The sequence below is a fragment of the Saccopteryx bilineata genome, chromosome 4 (genome assembly GCF_036850765.1).
Source record: "Saccopteryx bilineata isolate mSacBil1 chromosome 4, mSacBil1_pri_phased_curated, whole genome shotgun sequence".
In the NCBI taxonomy this organism is placed as follows: domain Eukaryota; kingdom Metazoa; phylum Chordata; class Mammalia; order Chiroptera; family Emballonuridae; genus Saccopteryx; species Saccopteryx bilineata.
Genome location: NC_089493.1, coordinates 264,195,012 through 264,218,917, shown reverse-complemented (window position 1 = coordinate 264,218,917; position 23,906 = coordinate 264,195,012). Strand labels below are relative to the sequence as shown.

At 44.7% G+C, this 23,906-nt stretch overlaps 1 protein-coding gene across 2 annotated transcripts in view; it reads right to left on the bottom strand.

The window, feature by feature from the left end:
• COL26A1 (collagen type XXVI alpha 1 chain) overlaps positions 1-23,906 on the bottom strand; it is a 192,079-nt gene that overhangs the window by 114,767 nt on the left and 53,406 nt on the right. Inside the window, exon 3 of one of the 2 annotated variants that reach the window (XM_066278039.1) lies at positions 128-231. In XM_066278039.1, coding sequence (XP_066134136.1) covers positions 128-231 — 104 coding nt within the window. The remainder of the gene's footprint in view (positions 1-127; positions 232-23,906) is intronic. The other variant, XM_066278040.1, reaches the window with a different exon arrangement.

Sequence of the window (23,906 nt, the reverse complement as noted above, 5' to 3'; positions counted from 1 at the left end):
AAAGGAAGGAAGATCTGTGGAGGAACAGAGACCTGCACACAGGAGGGCAGAGGAAGAAGCATTCAGGGCTCCAAAGCCCAGCTGGGCCAGCGCCCGGTCCCCCGCCCTCATGTCCCAGTAGACTCACCCTCGTCACAGTTGCTCCCAGTAAAGCCAGGGCAGCACCTCCACTCCAGCGCCGTCACCGTTCGGTAGGACACTCTGTATGTGGGTCTGATCAGAGTCCTGTAACTAACACAAGGGCAGCGTCAGGACAGTGTGAGCACCCAACAGTCCGCCCCCAGACCCAACTCCTGCAGAGCCAGTCCAGCCTAGGGCTCTGGGAGCTTCCTAGCCAGCAGATACTATGGCCCCAGCTGTGTCACTGGCTGTTGTGGCCCTGGGCAAGTGACTGATTCTTTCTGTGCTAGGTGTGTTCTAAAGTACCATCCAGCTCTGTCTTCCTGAAAAGTCTCCAAGTGTGGCCACCTATGGTAGAAAATGTCTTGCACACTGACTGCTATAGACTGAATTGTGTCCCCCCAGGATTCATTCGTTGAAGCCCTAACCGCCCCCCACACACACACACACTGAGGAAAGGCCATGTGGGGACACAAAAGAAGATGACTGCTTGAGAAAATAAAGTTATTTTGTTTAAGCCACTCAGTCTATATTTTTGCTATGGCAGTTCGAGCTAAGACGTTGACCAAAATAACGAATGAGGAAAACTATCACTAGAACTTGTGCAACTTCCAACTACCCGCAAGTCACTGAACTCCAACATTTCCCCTAATCATTATTTCCTTTTGTTGATTCATCCAGCGAATGCTTTTGGAGTGCCAACTACATGCTACACTGTGGTCACAGATTGCTAACTGAGTCCCCATCCTCAAGAAAACCACAGCCTAGTGGGTGACAGACATTTCAACACGACTGACAAGCCAGCAGGAGGACTCCCGCAGCCACAGACTGCTCCGCAAACTGCTGCGGGTTCCGTAACACAATTTCAAAGTCCTATAGCTTTAATTCTCTTTTCTTACAAAAAAAGTTTGATACTTGTTCTGTATCAAATTATTTGGGAGATTTGTGAAACTCCAAGAATAGTAAATACATATAACGCATATGACCGAATTTCACAAGGGGGATAAATCCAGCCTCGTTATTCATTTTACATACATCATTATGACTCTGCTGCTTGATCAAGTTGGCACAACTGCCTCCTGAAGGCAAAACTCCATGACTTCACAAAATTTGAATCTGCTGACACTGAGCAACTAAACCGGTGAATGGAAAAATTATGAATTAATTGGTAGCAGCAGGCGTGACGTTTCGAGGTGCACTGTTGACAGGAAAACACACGAGTCACGTCTTGAATTTCAGAAATACTGCACCAAATCGGAAAAATCCTGTTATACTAATTTTTCTTTTCTTAAGAAAAAATCCTCTACTCATGTTTCATAAACATTCCAGCAAACCAGCTTCCCCCCTGGAGAGCGAAGGAGGGTGTGGCTGTGTACAGCCAGGGGTAGGGACCTTTGAGTGAGGAGCCAACAGTCTCAGAGGTGCCCAGAGCTGGGACCCAGAGAGCAAACCCAGGCCTTTGGACTCTAGATCCTTCCCTCCAAAAGGAAGCACCTGGCCTAGGCTAATGGGGACAGGGGGTGGAAGACAAACAGTGTCATCATCACCACTTACAGCAGGAGGCCTGGTGGGACTTAGGTGGGTTAATGAGCCTGGGTCCAAAGAGTATAAACAGACAGTCTGCTTTATAAACACACTTTCACGCTCACACATATTCACTCACAGGCATGCTCACTCACACCTCACATACTCACACATTCACACAATCACTTACGCATTCTCACACGCACACACCCGCACATGCTTTCACACACACATGCTCACACTCAACACTCACATGCACTCATTCACAGGCTCACGCTCTCATGCTCCTTTCTTGCTGCAGACCTCCCAGCCTGAAGCAGGCCCGGCCGTGAGAAGGAAGAGGCTTTAATCAGATAAAAGATGCCAGTTTTATTGTGGTAATCATTTCACAATACATGTAATCAAACCATTGGGCTGTATACCTTAAACTTATACAGTGATGTACATCAATTATTTCTCAATAAAACTGTAAAAACAATAAACTGAATTATGTAGCAAAAATCTTTTAAAGATGCCAGTTTTTAAATTAATTCCAGGAATAAGATTGTTGTTCTGGCTGACAGAGATCAGAAAAGCTTCAGAATCTACCTGGGGCAGAATGTAGGGCAGGAAAGTATCGAGTTGCTTATTGCTTGTGTCCTGCTCAATGCATCTGATGCCATGAAAGGGTCCCTCCTGTAACCTCAGCACCATGGGGCAGATGGAGTCCCGGGCTTCAGATTCTGCCCCTAGTATACGATGTGGACTTGCACACGTTCCTCAGCCTCCCCTAACCCACTTCCTGGTCTGCATGACGAGGACCCCATGGAGACTAGAACGTAGTCTGTGAAGCTCCCTGGGAGGGCATATGTGCGAGGCATTGGGAGCAGAAAGGGGTGCGTGAATGCTGAGTTTGCAAAATATAGATCTGACCTCATTTCTCCCAGCCCACACCCTCTGGCGGTCCCCACTGTGGTCAGGAGAGTCTGACCTGCTTAGCCACGTGTGCAGGCCCTTCTCCAGCTCACACGACTACCCTGAGGCCCCCTGTACCATAGACTACCCCTTGGCCTCCGGCCCATGAGCGCTCTGAAATGCACCAGACATTCTTCAGTCCACGCCTTAAATGACAATGATGATAAAAATACTAATATGTGTAGATATAACAAGAGCTTTGATTGAGTGCTCACCATGTGCCAGGTACTGTTCTGAGTATATAACATCTGCTGACTCATAACAACCCTAACAGATGGATACTATTACTGTTTCTAATTTACAGATGAGAAAACTGAGGCAGAAAGGTTAAGTAACTTTCTCAAGGGAGTGGAACTAGGATCCAAATGCAGGCAGAATTGGCAGAGCCTAGTAATACTAGTTTGTGTCCATTCCTTCCTACATCTGCACAAAGTACTGATCTTGGGCCCCTGAACCAGAGGGAGAGCTCGTCTCCCACAGAAGATCTCTTTCTGCCCCTCATTTTGAGGCCATGCACTGGCCTGTCCTGCTATGGAACCAGAAGGAACCAGATGGCCTGCAAAGTCCAGGAGCAGGGCACACCAGTAGGTGGCGCTGTTTCACCAGCCCAGAGGGCCACGGCTCAGCATGGCTTACCCCTCCAGTCTTACCTGAAGGTCCAAGGCAGCTCAGTGTTCATAACCTTTCCCCAAGTCTGGGCAAGAAGCTGAGGAGCCTCATCCTTTTACCACCATGAAGAACTCCCAGCCCTTCTGCTGGAGTCCAGTCTGCAAACCCAGATCTTTCTAAAATACAGATCCTGTTTTGTGACTGCCCTCTCTCAAAATGGCTCCCATAAACTAAAGACCAAACTTTTTATGTCAGTAAATAAGGCCCTGCCTATCTTTCCACCCCTCCTCCTACCACCATCAGCCAAGGTGCCTACCACTAGCACACAACAAGCTGTTCTTCATGCCCCTGGGCCTTTGCACATGATTACTCTTCTGCCTACCTGCTCTTTTTCTTTACTCTGCCTGAGAAAAATCCCCAAGAGCTTTCAGGGAGTGACTCAAATGTCCCCTCCACTTATGTGAAGCACCCCGACTCCCTGGCCAGAGTTGACAAGTTCCCTCCTCAACACTCCTGTAATACCTTGTACTGAGCTTGATGTTAATTCAATACTTATTTGTACACTCACAAATATTTTTTTTTAATTTTTTTTTATTTATTATTATTCATTTTTTAGAGAGGAGAGGGAGAGAGAGAGGAGAGACAGAGAGAGAGAAGAGGGGAGGAGCTGGAAGCATCAACTCCCATATGTGCCTTGACCAGGCAAGCCCAGGGTTTCAAACCAGCGACCTCAGCATTTCCAGGTCGACGCTTTATTCACTGCGCCACCACAGGTCACTCACAAATATTGAACGTACTAAGAGCCCACTGTGTGCCAGGCACTGGGAATATAAGAATGAAGAACACAGGCATGGACTTCGCTCTATCAGAGCTTGTCGCACTAATCATATATCACACGTGAGTATATGACCATGCACGGTGATAAGAAAAGCACTGAGTTCATTTCTCACATTATAATGGAATTTTTTTGTGTTATTAAAATATAATTCACATACAGTAAAATAGATAAATCTAAGGTTTAGCTCAATGAACTTTTATGTATGGGTACACCAACACTCTTATTACTCGAAAGTCCCTTTGTGCCCCCTTCATGTCAATTACCCAGCCCCCAGACATAACCACTGTTCTGACTTCTCTCACCAGAGTTGAATTGTGCCTGTTGTAAAATTTCTTATACATGGAAACCTTACAGCAGGGGTCTCCAAACTTTTTACACAGGGGGCCAGTTCACTGTCCCTCAGACCGTTGGAGGGCCGGACTATAAAAAAAAAACTATGAACAAATCCCTATGCACACTGCACATATCTTATTTTAAAGTAAAAAAACAAAACGGGAACAAATACAATATTTAAAATGAAGAACAAGTAAATTTAAATCAACAAACTGACCAGTATTTCAATGGGAACTATGGGCCTGCTTTTGGCTAATGAGATGGTCAATGTGCTCCTCTCACTGACCACCAATGAAAGAGGTGCCCCTTCTGGAAGTGTGGCGGGGGCCGGATAAACGGCCTCAGGGGGCCGCATGTGGCCCGCGGGCCGTAGTTTGGGGACCCCTGCCTTACAGCATGCACTTGTTTGTGTCTGCTTTCTTTGACTCGTTCATTTTGTCTGAGTTTCATCCATGTTAAGTACACCAGTATTTTACATATTTCTTTTTTATTGCTAAGTAACATTTCATTATATAAGTATACCACAATTTGTTCATTCTCCTGTTGATGGATATTTAGATTGTTTCCAGTCTTAAGCTCTGATGAACAAAGATGCTATGACCATTCTTATATATTCTTTGTGAACAGGTGTTTTTATTTCTCCAGGTTATATATCTAGTAGAATTGATGGGACACGGGATGAATATGTGTTAATTTTAGTTGATAGTACAAACTGGCTTCCATGACCTGTTTGGATAGACCAATTCACATGCCTAGCAACATTGTATGAGTTTCAGTTGCTCCCTAACATTGGCAAAATTTGATATTGCCAGTCATTTTCAGTTTAACCATTCTAGGGTGCATGTAATATTGTCATTATGGTCTTAATTTGCAATTCCTGTTGACTAAATAAAGTAACCCCTTTCCATGTTTGTTATTTGCATATCTTCTTATGTGAAGTGCCTTTTCGAGACTGCTGCCCACTTTTACATGGCTTCTGTGTCTTTTTCTTACTGATTTGTAAGATTTATACAGGGTGAGGCAGAAATAGGCTTACAGTTGTGAATGCACAAAACACAGTTTATTCTTGTGTTACTATTTAATTATTGTAATATTTTTATATGAATAACTGTAAATCTACTTTTGTCCCACCCTATATAATCTTTACAAGAGACCTTAGTCAGAATGTATGTATTACAAATGTTTTCTCCTAATCTGAGGCTTGTCATTCAGTTTCTTTTTTTTTAATTATTTTTATTTATTCATTTTAGAGGAGAGAGAGAGGAGAGAGAGAGAGAGAAGAGGGGAAGGAGCAGGAAGCTTCAACTCCCATATGTGCCTTGACTGGGCAATCCCAGGGTTTTGAACTGGCGACCTCAGCGTTCCAGGTCGATGCTTTATCCACTGCGCCACCACAGGTTAGGCCTCGTTCAGTTTCTTAAAGGTAGATTTATGATAATCAGCCTCTAATTCTGATAAAGTCCAATTTATTAATTTTTAAATTTGTATTATTTGTTGGGTAGGAGTCAGGTTTCATTGTTTTCCATTTGGATATCCACTTGCTCCAGTACCATTTATTCAAAGACATTTTTGTCCCCCGTTGAATTATTTTTGCTTTGTTAACAACCAAATGGTTGTTTAAATGTGGGTCTGTTTCCAGGCTCTCTGTTCTGTTCCATTGATCTGTTTTTCTACCTTTGCCAAAGATAGAAACTGCACTGTCTTAATAAATGTAGCTTTATAGTAAGTCTCAAAATGTGGTGATGTAAGTTTTCTAATTTTGTTCTCCTTCAAAATTGTCTTAGATATCTAGGTCCTTTGCATTCCCATAATTTTTAATTAGCTTATCAATTTCTGCAACAAAATAAAATCCGCTATGATTTTGATAAAGATTACATGGAATCTTAGATCAATTTCTAGAGAATAGATATTTAAATAATATTGAGTCTTTCTATCCATGAATATGGCAGAACTTTCCATTTATTTTGATCTTCTTTAAATTTCCGCAGCAGGGTGCACTTCTTTTGTTAAATTTACTGCTAGGTATTTGTCTTACCCTGCTTAGGCTGCCATTACGAAATATCATAAACTGAATGGCTTTAACAACACAAATTTATTTTCTCACAGTTCTGGAGGAGGCTGGGAGGTACAAGATAAAGATTCCAGCCTATTCAGCTTCTGGTGAGGACTCTCTTCCTGGCTGGCACACAAACACTTTCTCACGGTGTCCTCACATGGCTTTTCCTCAGGGTGTGTGTGTGGGGGGGTATGTGTGTGTGTGTGTGGGTGGGTGTGTTTAGAGAGGGAGAGAGAGAGAAAGAGAGAGGGCTCTCTAGTATCTTTTTGTATGAAGACACTAATTCTATTAGATCAGGGCCCCACCTTTAAGAACTTATTTAAACTTAATTACTTCCTTAGGGACCCCATCTCCAAATACAGCCACATTGGGAGATTCAACATATGAATTTGGGGGAATACAAACATTCACCTCATAACAATCTTTAATGTTTTTTTTATTCCACTCTACATGAGGTATTTTCACATTTTTATTTGTTTCTGCTAGTATATAGTCATTCATTTAGTTGTATTAACCTTGTATCTCAGTGCATTCCAGCTGCTATAACAATACCATAACCTGTGTGGCTCATAGATAACAGAAATTTATTGCTTATAGTTCTAGAAGCCGGGAAGCTCAAGATCAAAATGCTGTCTGATTCGATGTCTATAAAGGCTCACCCCCTGGTTTGTAGACAACCATATTCTCACTGTATCCCCACAGGTAAGAAGCAGCAGAGAGCTCTGGGGAGTCTCCTTTATAAGAACGCGAATCCCACTCATGAGGGTTCCACCCTCATGACCCAATCACCTCTCAATAGCCCTGCCTCCCAAAACCATCATGTTGGGGGTTAATATTTCTACATATGAATTTGGGGGGGAAACAATTGTATCTAGTGACTTTAATAAGTTCATTTATTGGTTCTAGTGCTACATCTGCTTATTCTTTTTTTTGTTTAATTGATTGATTTTTAGAGAGACAGAGAGAGGAAGGGAGAGAAACAAAAGCATTCATTTGTTGTCCCATTTAGTTGTGTGTTCACTGGCCACTTCCCGTATATGCCCTGAATGGGGATCAAACCCACAACCTTGGTGTTTGGGGACAATGCTCTAACTGAGCTAACCAGCCAGGGCCTATATTTACCTATTCTTCTCTACATACACAATAGTGTCACCTGTGACTAAAAAATTCTTTATATCCTCTTTGTGATCCGTATGCCTTTTATTTCTTCTCTTTGTGCTATTGCCTACAGTATAGTGTTGAATAGAAGTGATAACAGTGATCCTTTCCTTGTTCCCACACTAAAGGGGACCGTGTATAATATTTCATCAGTTAAGTATGATGTTAGCTGTACGGTTTTATTGCAGACACTCTTTATTAGATTAAAAATAGTGGATATCCCCTTCTATACCTACTTTGCTGAGAGAATATTTTTTAATTCTGAACAGGTGCTGAATTTTACCAAATAATTTTTCCACATCTAGTAAGATAACCATATGATTTTTCTCCTTTATTCTATTATTTTGATGAATCAAAATAATTAGCGTTAATTAGCATTCAAATGTTAAACTAACCTAGCATTCCTGGGATAAATCCCATTTGGTCATGATGGATATCCCTTTTTAAATCCCCCTGAATTCTGTTTTCTAATATTTCACTTTGAATTTTTACATCTATTGTATATTTACAAGGGATACAGTTGAAATTCTTTATCTCTTGGAAAAAAAAAACACACACAAGAAACTGATAATGGGGATCATCGCTTCCAAGGTGGGTGGGGGCCTTAGTTTTTACTCTATATACTTTAATACTTTTTGGATTTTGAATTTTGTGCCTTTTAAATCATTCAAAGAAGGAATAAAATGTAAATGCTAAATAAAAAACAGATGATGCTGTATGGACTGAATGTTTGTGTCTCCCCCCACCCCAAATTCATATGTTGAAACCCTAACCCTCAAAGTGTTGGTATTTAGAGGTGGGGCCTTTGGGAGGTATTAGGTTTAGATGAGGTCATGAGGGTGGGGCCCCTGTGATGGGATTAATGTCTTTATAACAAGAAGAAGAGAGATCAGAGCTCTCTCTCTCTCTCCTCCATGTGCAGACACAGAAGGCAGCGTCTGTAAGCCAGAAAGAGGGCCTTCACCAGGAACCGAGGATGCCAGCACCTTGATCTTTGACTTTCCAGACTCAAGAACTGGGAAATAAATGTCTGTGGCTTAAGCCACCCAGTTTATAGCAGTTCGTTACAGAAGCCCAAGGAGACTAATACAGATCTACATTGTCTTTAACACAACCTTCAGGAGATGCAAATGCTAATAAACGTTACCTATTGTGAAGGTTCGTTTTATGTGCCAACTTGACTGAGCTAGGGATGCTCAGATAATTGATAAAACATTGTTTCAGGGTGTGTCTGTGAGGGTGTTCCCAGAAGAGAAGAGAATTTGAATTAGTAGACTGAGTAAAGCAGATCACTGTTGGTAGAATTGTAAATTGGTGCAGCCACTATAGAAAATAGTATAGAGGTTTCCTTAAAAAATTAAAAATGGAATTATTATGTAATCTAGCAATCCCACTTCTGAGTATTTAGCCAAAGAAAATCAAATCAGGGTTCCTTGCAATATTATTCACAATAGTCTAGACATGGAAACAACCTAAGGGTCCATCAGCAGATGAATGGATAAAAGAAAATGTGACCCCAATAAGTTTAAATTTTAAAATTTCATTCAAAAAAGAAAAAGGTAATCTACATACACACAATGGAATATTATTCAGCCATAAAAAGGCAAATTTGCCATTTGCAACATGTATGAACCAAGAGACAGTGAAATAAACCAGACACAGAAAGACAAATGTCATGATCTCATATACAGAACAAAAAAAACAAAAGAAAAAGAAAAAGAAAAAAGAAAGAAAGGTAGAGCTCATAATAACAAAGAGTAGAATGGTGGCTACAATATTGATCAAGCTTTCAGTTAAAAGTGGAGTAAGTTCTAGAAACCTAATGTACAGCATGGCTATTGTGGTTAATAATAAAGTATCATGTACTTGAAATTTGCTGAGAGCATTTCACTATGTGTATATATGTTAAGACATCATATTGTACACCTTAAATATGCACAATTTTTATTTGTCAAAAATAAACAAACAAAAGTACACACAGTCACAGAGACTATGTGAAAAAAGAGGTCCAGGGTGATCCAAGCGGCAGAGAGGTCTCCTGCCCCACTCCCTCCCCTCACCCCAGGAGCAATCCCTTTCAGAGTAGAGCAGCACCCTTCACCAGACCACCTCCGCAATAGACAAACAGCCATAATCCCAGGTCTACAGACTTCATTTAACCTGACAGCCTTGAGGTCATTTCTGAGGACGCAGAGCTCCAGGAAGAACCCAGCTTGCCCGAGGTCCCACAGAGAGGCCGCACCCTGCACAGGGCTCACCCCACCAGTGATATGGGGGGGTCAGCTACGCTCCTTGGCAACAATCTTAAGGACCAAGGAGGAAATCCTGGGTAGGGGCCACATAGAACCAAGAATGTCCCCCCACCACCAATGCTGTAGTGACCTCCAGATATAGAAGAGAGAAACAAAATTGCCCCCGAGGCCTGAATTCTCCCTAAAGTGGAGATGCCCCACCATCAACTTCCTCCAGATTTGTGGTGCTGCAGTGTCCATGTGAGACGGTGAACAAGCTCCACACTGTGGCCCACGGACTCTGGCCCAGCATCTACCAGTCCTCCCAGTGCCCCTTGTGCCCCTCCCTCGTATTTTTCAGCTACCTTTAAGGATCTGTGTCCTCTCTCTCTCTCCCAGTCACCTCCAACCTCACCTCAAAGGCCCTCTCCTCCAGGAAGCCCTCTTAAAGTCTCCAACCAGATCAAAATTCTCAGCTGGCTCCCTGTGCCCTGCCTTCATAGCATTACTTCAGGTTGCAATCTGTATTCCTATGTGCCTATTAATTGATGCCCATATCTCTGCCATACCACAAGTCTAGGAGGGCAAGGACCCTGTTTGTGTCTGGCATACAGTAGGTAGACAACACTATGTATCCACTGATTGACCAAAGATCTGACTCCTGTGACACAGCAGCTCTCCTGGAGACTTCTGGCCACAGGCATCCAAGGCCACGCAACTGTGGAAATAGGCTGAAGGTGGGCAACCCTTACTGGCCCATGGAAGGTGTTATTCTACATATATGCACTCTTTATAAATTGTGAGATCAGCTCAGAAAAGGAAGGAGAATATAAGGCAGTTGTATCTGCTGAACACCCGGGTGCTCAGCCCATTCATACTGTAAGTATTGCCATCCCGTTTACTGATGAGGACACCGAGACCTTGCCTAAGCTGTGCGGCTGGTGGGCAGCGGAGCCCAACTCGCACCATCAGGAAGCAGAGAAGCCAGCCATGACTCACCCCGCCCTCAATGGCACATCCCCAGACCCCTGTCTTTCCATCGGCTGCCACCTGCCTCCAACCCCAGACACATCTGAGAGGTCAGATGAGGTTTCTCTGGTTCCTGTGGTTCGACTGAGATGGGGATACAGCAAGTGAGACATTGGGGGGGGGGGGCAAGGTGACTCCCTGGAAGACAGTCCGGACCGACTGGGGCCTCGAGGGGAGCGATGCAGGCAGGCAAGACAAACAGGGCTTTCCAGCTGCTTTGTTCCTAGTTGACTCCAGTGTGTCTCTGCCCATCTGGAGCGTTGAGCGAGTCCCCTCTCTCTAAGCCCCCGTGAAGTCTGAGCTGAGATGCAACAACCTAAAATGCCCCTTCCTAACCTGAAAGTTTCCAAATGCAATTTGGAGTCTCCAGCTGGTGTCTCCCACATCACCAGCCCTGGTTTTTTTTTCCAAAACAGCCCAATGCTAGGGATTTCTGACCTCTCTGCATTTGTGCCCTCTGGTTGGCGGATCCTGGGACTTCCCTCACTGCCATATGGCAAATTCAAGGACTTATATTCTCCTGGGGGTTGTTATTCACTCAATAAGCAGCCATAGAAATCTTGCCCCTACCACACTCAGGCCCCTCCCATCACCGAGTCCGGGAGTCCTTCCTTCACAATGACCTTATCGTCCACGGCTCTCCTCCCACCCGCCCCGTCCAGCCTCCATCACCTCTGTCCTTGATGGCCGCAGTGGCCCCTAACTGTGCCCAGCCTCCACTCTCCCCTCCTGTATTCCAGACGCTACACAGATGCTCCAGTGATGTTTTCAAAGCAGAACTTTCCTCCATAACCCTGCCAAGCTTATCTTCAATCTTAAGACAAAATCCAAGTTCATCGTATGACCACGTATACTTCTAAGATCTGGCCACTGTCCACGTTGGCTGCTGCCCCACTCACTCCTCCCCCAACCCCACTCAGAACCCCAGCAAAGTTCCTTCCCATATCAGGGCTTGTCATCTGCCATTTCCTCTGCTCGAGACACCCAATAACTCCAACACAGGCCTTAAGGCTCACTGGAAGTGCCACTTGTTCTGAAAAAACCCTTCTTGACCAGCCCACTCTTCGTTCCCCCCGCCCCAGCAAGCTGGATCCCCTCGATTTACACTGTCATAGAAACCTGACTCTTCTTCCAAACACTCATCACCCTTATAATTATACACCCATCAGGCAATCATTTGTCTGATGTCTATCTCCTCCACCAAGCTGCTGGCTGCACCCCAGGCCTCGCTCAGGGTGGGGCACATCATATGCACTCAATAAAGATTGGTGGAATGAGTGAGACAATCAATAAATAGTGTGTGCCAGATGGAGTCCCAGGCTGGGAACTGCAACGCTAATCAAGACATGGTGGCTCCCTGATGGAACTCGGGGTGTCTGGCCTGGGAGCATCTGTGGAAACTGATGGTGACAGAGATGGGAGGAAAGGGCATGGCCACTTCTGCAAGGACGGGCCAAAAATAGCCTCCAACCTCGAGGGTGTGCTTGGGTAACCTCCAGATAAGGATGCAGCCAGCACCAGGAGAATCCAGGTGTTGTTTGCAATGAAATTTGGTGCATTTAGGGAGCAGAGTGCTTTGACAGCAGAGCGCCGACAAGGCAGCTCAGGAGGGCTAGGCTGAGAAAATCCCGAATGCAGGTAGAGAGTGTGGACAGGGTCTGTGGACACGGTGCTGGCCAGTGCTCTCCAGGCTTTTCCAGAGCGCAGTCCAGATCAGCGAACTATTTCTGAGCCCGCAATATATGCATATTAATGTATATATATGTACACACCTGTATTATTTACTGTCTTTGACTAGATTAAAAATCAATACAGCTTAATTTCACTCTTATTTTATGTAGGTTAATAAATGAAAGACTTTCCTCCCAGCAACAGACAGCCCTGTGGACCTATTGCGACACCAGCCCTCTCGGCGTGGCGAGGCCACCCAGGAAATGGGGCCCAGAGGAGCCTTGAGATCAGATCTACTTTCAAGAAACGCTGGACCTGAAGCTGCGTGGCAGCTGGATGGGAAGGGAGAGAAGGGAATCCAGGAATTTCTCAGGCGGCTGCCAGCTGAGGAAGGAGAGCGGGGAAGGGATGAACAGCCTCACTTTACAGGAGGAGACTGAGGCCAAGGAAGAGCTCGGGGTCAGGCTCCCGGTTATAAAGTGGCAGAGGTTTGGCAGAACCAGGTCTCTTTATGGGGCTGGCATGTTCTCCTCTGCTCAACAATGCACAGAAGCTGACCCCCACTCCCAACCGTGAGTGGCTGAAGGAAGGTCCTGCCCTCTGCAGGCCCCTGAGACCCTCCAGGAAGCACCAACAGATGAGGTCATGGAGTCTTCCAAGGGGCCCAGACAAAGTCCTACCGCTGCCCAAGAACTGTTCCAGAAAGTCTGCAGAAGTGTCCTGTGCATTCCAAACGGTGTCCCTGGGCTCACAGAGTCACATGAGAGGGCAGCTGGAGAAAAGGACCCCGGAGCGGTGAGGTGCCCATCACTGCAGGTCTGCAGGCAGAGGCCGTGGCTCTTTGGACTCCAACGGCAATGTCCCCAAAGCATCACGAGGTGCTTCGGTGGGTGCCAGGGCAGAGAATGACTCTGCCAGCCCAGAGATCTCACCTGGAGGAGCAGGTGCCCCCTCCCTGCCTGGGCACTTCAACTAGCAGGACTCTGCTTCTGCCTGGCCCCACTTCCTCACCAGGGACCACCGCTAGGAGGACCAGACTGGGAGGTACCGAGACAGGCTGGAGACTCAACAGGAAATGGGAGTGGGGGTTTCTGAGAGGGAGGCAGTAGATTATTAATCTCTTGATTAATAGCAGAGGGCCAGCAGGAGGGGAAGGGGCTGTCCCACTGCAGTTCTGAGGCAAGAGGCGGGGGAGGAGCGGGTGTCTCCAGCCTCTGGCCTCCTTAGAATCCAAGCTAGTCATTCCTAAATGCCAGGTGGAAATCACAACAGCCCAGTGGATAGTGTCTTCTGCTCAGGCCTCCCCTCCCACTCAGGACCAGGCGCACAGACTACCTGGGGGCCTAGGTGGAGGGAAGTGGCCTCAGCCTAGACCAGCTCCCACTGCTGCGGTGAGCAGCCTTGGAGAGCTTTTCGACCCACACAGGCTGGCTAGAGGAAGAGGGACAGCAAAGAAGGTCACACTTCTGAGAGAGCACTAAATCCAGGGCTTCACGTGGCCTTGAGGGCAGCAAGCAACCCAAGCAGAGGAGGGAGGTCAGCTGGCAGGGGGCCGTCTGGCGGAGGGGATTGAAGGAGGCAGATGAAGCCCCCGGAGAGTTCCGGCAAAACCCTCCACTCAGCACATCTGGAAAAGGTTGGCTCTAACGCCATCAAAGAGCTCTGAGGGGCCAGGAGACAGACGAGGGCAGGGAAGCTGGTGAAGAAAACTTAACCCCGGAGGCCCTGGGGCTGGTCCTTCAGCATCTGTCGGGCCCTGCGACCTGGCCTAGGCCCTCCCCCGCACCACAGCAGAACAGGGGCTCAGGGGGGCACCTCGGTAACGCCCACATCGCGTTGCAGTGAGCAAGGCTCAACAGCTGTGTGATTTCCAGCCCACAGCAAGGCAGGGGTTTATCTCCATTGCCCAGAAAAGGAAACGAAGGCACAGAGAAGGGAAGCTAAGCTCGGCCTCTCTGTCTTCCTGGTCCTGAGCTGGGTCTGAGGGCCTTTCACAGGGAACTCTGCAGGTCCAGGCCCCTTCATAAGGAGCTGGCTGGAGAAGCCAGCAGGGAGGAGACTGGCCCAGGGCACCTGCCCCAGGCTGGGGCTCCCTGCAGGGACCTCTGCCAAGCCCTGCAGGAGGTTTCCTCCCCACAATACGCACCCCCTCTCCTGGTGAAATCCCCTCACCACCCAGATCTCTGTTCTAACGTTTCCCCCAGGGAAACCAGGACCTGGTTTCATAAGGACAACACCCATTTCTGTGAGTCCTTGATTGACATGTCCCCTTCCTCAAGTTCTGTGAGGAAGGGGCCATGTTCTTTTTGTACACTAGTGCTTGACCCTTGGGTGCTCAATTAGGACCGAACAAGCTACTGAACAGACAAACACACGATCTGAGAAACATGAGGCAAAGCCACAGCTCCCAAAGACTGGACCAGGACCAGCAGAACCAGCTCATCCTCTCTTCACACCAGCTGTTGACTGACTGGGCACCTGGCACGGTCCTCTGGGCCTCATGTTCGTCCATAAGAATTAGCTTGGGAGCCCTGGCCGGTTGGCTCAGCGGTAGAGCGTCGGCCTAGCGTGCGGAGGACCCGGGTTCGATTCCCGGCCAGGGCACACAGGAGAAGCGCCCATTTGCTTCTCCACCCCTCCGCCGCGCTTTCCTCTCTGTCTCTCTCTTCCCCTCCCGCAGCCAAGGCTCCATTGGAGCAGAGATGGCCTGGGCGCTGGGGATGGCTCTGTGGCCTCTGCCTCAGGCGCTAGAGTGGCTCTGGTCGCAACATGGCGACGCCCAGGATGGGCAGAGCATCGCTCCCTGGTGGGCAGAGCGTCGCCCCTGGTGGGCGTGCCGGGTGGATCCCGGTCGGGCGCATGCGGGAGTCTGTCTGACTGTCTCTCCCTGTTTCCAGCTTCAGGAAAAAAAAAAAAAAAAAAAAAAAAAAAAGAATTAGCTTGGGGTGGGTGCCATCCTCACCTCTAATTCTCTCTCTTTCTCACACACACACACACACACACACACACACACACACACACGTTACAAAAATCCAACATAAAAAAAAAAATCACAGAATGAGAAAATCCACATGGGATATAGTTGCATTACAATTTTTTTTTTCATTTAACAAACAGATGGATGAATTCCTTTAATGAAAGTTGTTAAGCAACTTAATGTGCCAGAGCCCTGGGAGTAATGAAATGAGGACATCATAGTCTTGCTTTCTAGGCATTCATGGTTGGTGACAAGAGTCAGCCTCAATATTAGACCACCTCAGAGTCACATGGGGGGACCTCATGGGTTACATTTTAACATCTCTGATACTGGGATTCATATCGCAGTTGAGGATGTGCTATAATTTAATTAGCAGCATTCCTAGTGCACTTCTACTTACCAATGGCATCTTAGAATTCATGAAATACAATATGGCCCCTGCTCCATTGTCTTCCATTGACTTTTTGATTCAACCTCCTACCTGGACCCGTCCCCCTGTGGATACTCCGTAGGTGCCTCAAACTTCACTTGGCCAAAGTTGAGCTGTTGGTTTCTACCTCCTAAGGTTCCCTCCTGCCAATGTCTCCAACTCAGTGAAATGGCATGCTCAGCTAGCCAGACACTCAAACCAAAAATTTAGGGTTATCCCTGATTTCTTTCTGGCCTTAAGTGATTAGATACTCCTGCCATCTCAGCTCCCAGAACACCCTACCTCTACCCACTTCCCCCCAATTTCCCAGCTGCAGTCTGAGCACGCACGGCCATCACCTCATGCCTGTGTCCATTTTCCCCATAGCAAACAGCGATCTTTCACAACAGCTCATCTCAGGAAACTCCAAAAAGAACAGATAAATATACCCAAAACAAGCAAAAGGAAGGAAACAGTAGAGATAACTGCAGAAATCAATGAAATTGAAAACAGAAAAACAAGAGAGAAAAAGCCATGAAACCTCTAGCAAGACTGACAAAGGAAAAAGGTGAGAAAACACAAATTATCAGTATCAGGAATAAAATAGGGAATAATACTAAACCCATAAATTGAACAACTTAGAGGAAATAAACCAATTCATTGAAAAACTCAAATTACCAAAACTCACTCAATATGAAATAGATGATTTGATAGCCCTGTAACAATGAAGGAAATTGAATTTGTAGTTTATAAACGTCTTAAAGTGAGATCTTTCAATCCAGATGGTTTCTCTGAAGAATTCTACCAAATTTATTGTTTAAGAAGAATTGATATGGATTCTACATGATTTCTTCCAGGAAGTACTATAAGAGGAAGCATTTCTTAAAATTATTTTATTTATTTATTTATTTATTTAGAGATGAGAGAGAGAGAGAGAGAGAGAGAGAGAGAGAAGAGGGGGAGGAGCAGGAAGCATCAACTCCCATATGTGCCTTGACCAGGCAAGCCCAGGGTTTTGAACCAGCGACCTCAGCGTTCCAGGTCGATGCTTGATCTACTGCGCCACCACCAGTCAGGCTAGAGGAAGCATTTCTTAACTCATTTTGAGACCTGATACCACAGTCACATAGTACAAAGCAAGAAAACTATGGACCAATATCCATCATGAATATAGACACAAAAATCCTTAACAAAGTATTAGCAAATATAATTCAGCAGTATAGAAAAAGACTGTGACCAAGTGAAGTTTATTCCAAGAATGCAACATTGATTCAATATTCCAAAATCAGTTAGTGTAATAATCACTATATTAACAGGCTAAAGAAGAAAAATCACATGACCATGTTAATCGATACAAAAGAAAAAAAAATCTGACAAAATTTGGTACTCATGATAAAAAAACTCTCAGAAAAATAGTAATAGAGGGAACTTTCTCAACTTGATAAGAAACAGCTACAAAAACCTTATATATAGTTAACATTATACTTTAAAAAGGTGAAATGATTTCCCATGCAATTGGGAACAAAGCATTGTCTCCCCTCTCTCTATTTTTATTCAGTTGGTGCTGGAAATTCTAGCCAGTGAAAAGGCAAGAGAAGGAACCAATAGATATATGGATCAGAAATGAAGAAATAAGACTGTTTCTATTTATAGATGCCATGATTGTGTTTGTAGAAAATTTCAAGGAATCTACAAAAAAAAAACTTCCAGATTTAATATATGAGTGCAGCAAGATCGGAGAATACAAGACAAACATACCCAAAAATTGTATTTCTATATACTACCAATGAACATATGGACACCAAAATTTAAAATACAATTTACCAAAAAATAATAACAGTTAATTTTTAAAATTGAACAGAACTTATATACTGGAAACTATAAGAAATTAATGAAGAAAAATAAAATAAATTTTAAAAGATCTAAATAAGTGGAAAGACATACCATATTCCTGAACTGGATGACTCAACACAGTAAAAATATCAATTCTTCCCAAGTGGATATACAGATTTAATGCAATTCTTCTTTTAAAAATCTCATCAAGATTTTGGTACATACAGACAAGATTATTCTAAAGTTTATATGAAGAGAGAAAGGAACTATAATAGCTAAAGCAATTTTGGGGAAAAAATGAAGTGGAAAAATCAGTCTACCTGATTTCAAGACTTACTATTTAGCTTCAGCAATCAAGACTGTGTGATGTTGCAAGGCCTGTAGACATACATATCAATGGAACAGAATAAAGAACATAGAAATAGACTAGCAGAAATATACCCAAATGATTTTTTTTAATTTTTTTATTTTATTTATTCATTTTTAGAGAGGAGAGAGAGAGACAGAGAGGGAGAGAGAGGAGAGAGAGAGACAGAGAAAGAGAAGGGGGGAGGAGCTGGAAGCATTAACTCCCATATGTGCCTTGACCAGGCAAGCCCAGGGTTTCGAACCGGCAACCTCAGCATTTCCAGGTCGACGCTTTATCCACTGCGCCACCACAGGTCAGGACATACCCAAATGATTTTTAACAAATAATGCAAAAGCAGTTCAATGGAGGAAGAAAGGCCTTTTCAACAAATGGTGAGCAAGTGGGACATCCACAAAGAGAACAAACTTCGCCCTAAACATCACACCTTGTGCAAAAACTAACTCAGAATGAATCATGGCCTTAAATGTCAAACATAAAACTGTAAAACATTTAGAAAAAAAAACAGAAGAGAATTCTCAGGATCTAAAGCTAAGCAAAGAGTTCTTAAACCAAAGCACAATCCAGAAGAGAAAAAACGGATAAAATGGACTTCATTAAAATTAAAAACATTCGCTCTGCAAAAAACTTTTAAGAGGATGAAAAGACAAGCCACAGAATGGGAGAAATATTTGCAAACCAATAGCTAACAACAAACCAGTATCTAGAATAAAGAAATCTCAAAACTCAAACAGTCAAAAAAATAATAATAATGACATCATCTCCAATAATACAATTAAATGCGCAAAAGATGGCCCATTTAATGGGCAAAAGACATGAAGAGACATTTCATCGAAAAAGATATACAGTTGGCAAATAAACACATGAAAAGATGTTCAATATTATTAGCCATTAGGGAAATGCAAATTAAAACCACAATGAAATAGATTACCCAGAATGGCTAAAATAAAACACAATGACAACACCAAATGCTGGCAGAGATACAGAGAAACTGGATCACTCAAACAAATGGTACAGCCGCTCTGGAAACAGTCTGGTATTTTTTTAAATTTATTTTTTGTATTAATACACATTGCATCTATTTTCTTTTCAGATTTAGCTTTTTAAGAAGAATCAATTACATTTAAAATTTTTTCATGATTATTACTTCTTTTTCATGTAATGTGTTTTTGAATAATACTGTTGATATCTGTTCATGTGTATTTGGTATTTATATTTTCTATATATTTATAATTGCCTTTTTTAAATTTTATTTTAAAAATTAAATTTAATAGAGTGACATTGATCAATAAGAGTACATAGATTTCAGGTAAACATTTCTATAGCATTTGAACTGTTGACTATGTTGTATACCCATCACCCAAAGTCAAATCATTTTCTGTCACCTTTTATTTGTCCCTCTTTACTCCCCTCTCCCCCACTCCCTCCCTTTTCCCCCTCCCCCTGGTAACCACTTCACTTTTATCTATGTCCATGAGTCTCAATTTTATATCCCTCCTAAGTGTGAAATCATATAGCTCTTAGCTTTTTCTGATTTACTAATTTTACTCAGTATAATGTTCCCAAGGTCTATCCATGTTGTGGTAAATGGTAGTAGGTCATCATTTCTTATGGCTGAGTAGTACTCCATTGTACATATGTACCACATCTTGTTTATCCAATCCTCTATCAAGGGACACTTTGGTTGTTTCCATGTCTTGGCCACTGTGATTAATGCTACAATGAACATGAGGGTACCTGTGTCTTTATGTACAAATATTTTTTAGTTTTTTGGTGTAGATACTTAGTAGAGGGATTGATGGGTCATATGGCAGCTTTATTCTTAAGTCTTTGAGAAATCACTGTACTTTCTTCTGTAATGGTTGTACTAATTTGCATTCCCACCAACAGTGAATGAGGGTTCCTTGGCAGTTTCTTAAAAAATTAAATGTGCAAGTACCATATGACCCAACAATTGTACTCCTGGGCATGTGCCCAGAGAAATGAAAACATATTTTCACACAAAACCCTGAATACACACAAATGCTTATAGCAGCTTTAGTCACAAGAACCCTAACCTGGAAACAAGCCGGCTGTCTTTCAACAGATGAATGATTAAACTGTAGTATGTCCACACCATAGAATACTACTCAACAATAAAAAAGAACAACTATTGATACACCCAACAGCCTGAGTGAATCTCCAGAAAATTATGATGAGTGAACAGACCTATTCCAAAAGGTTATATACTGTCTGATTCTATTCTTGAAATGGCAAAATTATAGCAATGAAGAGCAGATTAGTGGTTGCCAGAGGTTAAGGAGGGGATAAGGGAAAAGGAAAGTAGGTGAGGCTGTGAAGGTAACATGAGGGGTCCTTGTGGTGAAGGAAAACCTCCGTATAGTGACTGCCCCAGTGTCAGTCCCGGTTGTGACACAGTACCCTAGTTTTGCAAGATGTTACCATTGAGAGGAACAGGGTAATAAAAAACAAACATGAAATCTCTTTGTACTATTTTTTTACAACCACATGTGAAACTGCAATGATCTCAAAATAAAAAGTTTAAAAACAAACACCTAAATCTGATCATTTCTCATCTCTACTTAAAACCCACCATGATTTCCCAATACGCCTCCAATAAAATTCAGACTTCAGCTCTGCCTGTACTCTCCTCCTCTCCTGCTCTGCTCCTGGACATGGACCTTCTCTCTGTTCCTTCATCCAGTCTTCAAATGGAGGCGTTTTCTCATCGCTCATTGTCAGCATCCACATCATCTCTGCAGAGTCTCTCTCCGCTGCCTCCTCAAGCAGGCCCCAGTTCATGCTCGGTCACATTACCCTGCTTTAATTTCCTGTACTAGCTATGCGGGGGGTATTTCTTCTTGTTTCCATATCTGAGTGAATATAAACTCTATGAGAGAGAAAATTTGGTCTAATTGTCTACCTTATTCACACTGCCCCCCAATACATACTACACTCAATATCTGTTGAAAAGTTTCTACAAATGAGTAGATACAAGAGAAGCACATACATGGGGCTCCCAAGGGAGTAGGTGGGGGTACAGGAAGGGATTTGGGGCACATGCCAGTCCCCCAGTGCATTCCAAACAGCTCAATGACCCAGATTCTGTTACACTCACGTTTTTACAACCACACCCTCCTTCGCCCACCTGCACATTTTGTCGTAAAAATGTCATCAGATTGTAATGAGATAATGTGCTGACTTCATAGCCCTCTGCAAAGAGAGGCCCCACCAAGGATTTTGGCCACTCTGATCCCCAAATCTAACTACGCAGAAATGCAAGAACCCCTTCTCCTTGCCCTCGCCCAGACTTCGCCCTGAGTGGGGCGGGGGGCAGGAAGACCTGACACAGGTGCCCCAAGCGCCCGGCAGGAAACGAGCTCTGGTGTTCTCTCACCAGCCACTGCTTGCTCTCCTGATATTTGTATCTCCTCTCAGAGATTCATAGCCAACTTCCAGGGCTTATCATACGCTAGACGCTGGCCTAGAAACACTATAGTACAGGCAGCTTCCCATCTTCCCAATAGCTTCATGAGGCGTGTCCAATCATCATCTTTACAATCAAAACAAGTGAGACCCCCAACCCCACTCCTCTTATCCCCAGCTTCAACCCACACACTGTGTGTAGCCCATGTCCCAACTCCATCCATACACCCCACTTTGGCACACAGCCACTCCTCGCCTGCCTCTGGGGGCTGGGGTGTGCCCAACACAGGCACAATCCCCCAGATTTGGGGGAGAGGCCATTGCAGGCCTGGAGGCCTTTCTGGACTGTTTAGCCAGGTACCCAGGTACCCAGGTTTAGAAGAGGGGCACTTGGTCCAGATAGACACATCTCCCTGGTCTCACAGACTCCTTGCCTCATGAGAATGGCCATGGCTGGGGCCAGAGTGGCCTCCCTAAAGCGCAGGGCCCAGGACAAGTGTTTCCCTTTGGTGAGTGGAAGGGCCATATGCCCTAAGAACTCTGCTCTGTGGTCCAGGCGCAAGCAGGCTCCTGTCATGCCCCAGCACCATTCCATCTCTCACGGCTCCACAGAGGGTAAAGCATGGAGATTCGACATTTCTCCAAAAATACAGAGCTCGTAGCAAGCAGGACCCTCCCAAGAACAAGTGTGATGATGGGTAGTGAAGTCCTCTAAAGACCAACAGTGAACATTCCCTGCCCTCGAGGGACAGACTCCAGCAGGAGAGAAGGACAGGCAGACAATTAACTAAAATAAAACAAGCCCAGTTGTGCACTGTGAGAGGACAAATAGGATTCTGGGGAGACATAACTAAGGATTTATCACTTCTGCTTGGAAGACTGCAAACAACAGCTTCAAAAAGCGGAGGCTGAAGCTGGACTGCCAAGGTGAAAAGGGAATATTCACTGGCCAAGGGGAAATAAGAATTAATAACTGACAGTCATTGCCATGTCTGAAACACACCAGGAACACAGCGCTCCCGAACAGGCACTTTTTTTCTTTCCTGAAATCCTCACAACCCCACTAAGAGACCGGTTCCTGTTTTAAAGGTAAGGTTCAGAGAGGGTGAGTGATTTGCTCAAAGTCACACAGCTGGTCTTTCTCTTTCTTTCTTTTTTGATTCTGCTAATCTAAAATAAAGGCCTTTCAAAGTAAGAGGCAACAGCATTTATTTAAATCAGTAAGAATATTTATTTAGAAAGTACTGCTTCAGGCAGAAGTTCAAATACTGTTCCCATTAGGAGACAAAAAGCAATAAGTATGAGAAAGGAAAGGGGAATAATAATAACATCAATTTTTTAAAAAGAGATTTCTATTGGTGCAAATAACATAACACAGTGATGTTAATTCTAAACGGTGTTTTTAATTTTTAATCCAGTGGTCAGGACCCCAGTAGTCAAAATAGCTGCTTTCTTTTTATGTTTGCAAACAGTTTGTTTGTTTGTTTGTTTTTTAGGTGAGGGGACCACAAGATTGCTTAGGCCCAGTCCAAAGCTCATTCTGCCCTGTTTTAACATCCCAAAGTTTGGGGCATGGGACATGCAGGACAGCTCCTCTGGCGTGGCGGCTCCGGCTCCTTTTGAAAGTGGCTCTACTTGTTTTTTGTTTTTTGTTTTTTTGTTTTTTTCTGAAGCTGGAAACGGGGAGAGACAGTCAGACAGACTCTCGCATGCGCCCGACCGGGATCCACCCAGCACACCCACCAGGGGGCGATGCTCTGCCCACCAGGGGGCGATGCTCTGCCCCTCCGGGGGCGTCGCTCTGTCACGACCAGAGCCACTCTAGCGCCTGGGGCAGAGGCCAAGGAGCCATCCCCAGCGCCCAGGCCATCTTTGCTCCAATGGAGCCTTGGCTGCGGGAGGGGAAGAGAGAGACAGAGAGGAAGGAGGGGGGGAGGGGTGGAGAGGCAGATGGGCGCCTCTCCTGTGTGCCCTGGCCGGGAATCGAACCCGGGACCTCTGCACGCCAGGCCGATGCTCTACCACTGAGCCAACCGGCCAGGGCAAAGTGGTTCTACTTGTTTTGTTTTGTTTGTTTGTTGACAACTCCAAAGCTCACCTTACTATACACCCCAAGCCCCATCACAGGCTGGAGAAACAGTGAGGACAGCAAGGACCTGCGACAGGCAGAGGGCAAACACGAGCAGATACCACAGGAAGAGCAGGCAGGTGAATTGTCCCCAGGCCCCAGAGGAAAAGTCCTTCCTCAAGAGTCAGAAATGGAAAAGGAAACCGGAGAGGCATAAAGGGAGCAAGGGGGAGCCTGAGTTTCTTTAGTAGGTGATGATGACAACAGCCTTTTCCTGTCCCAGCGAGATGTTGACTAACATCC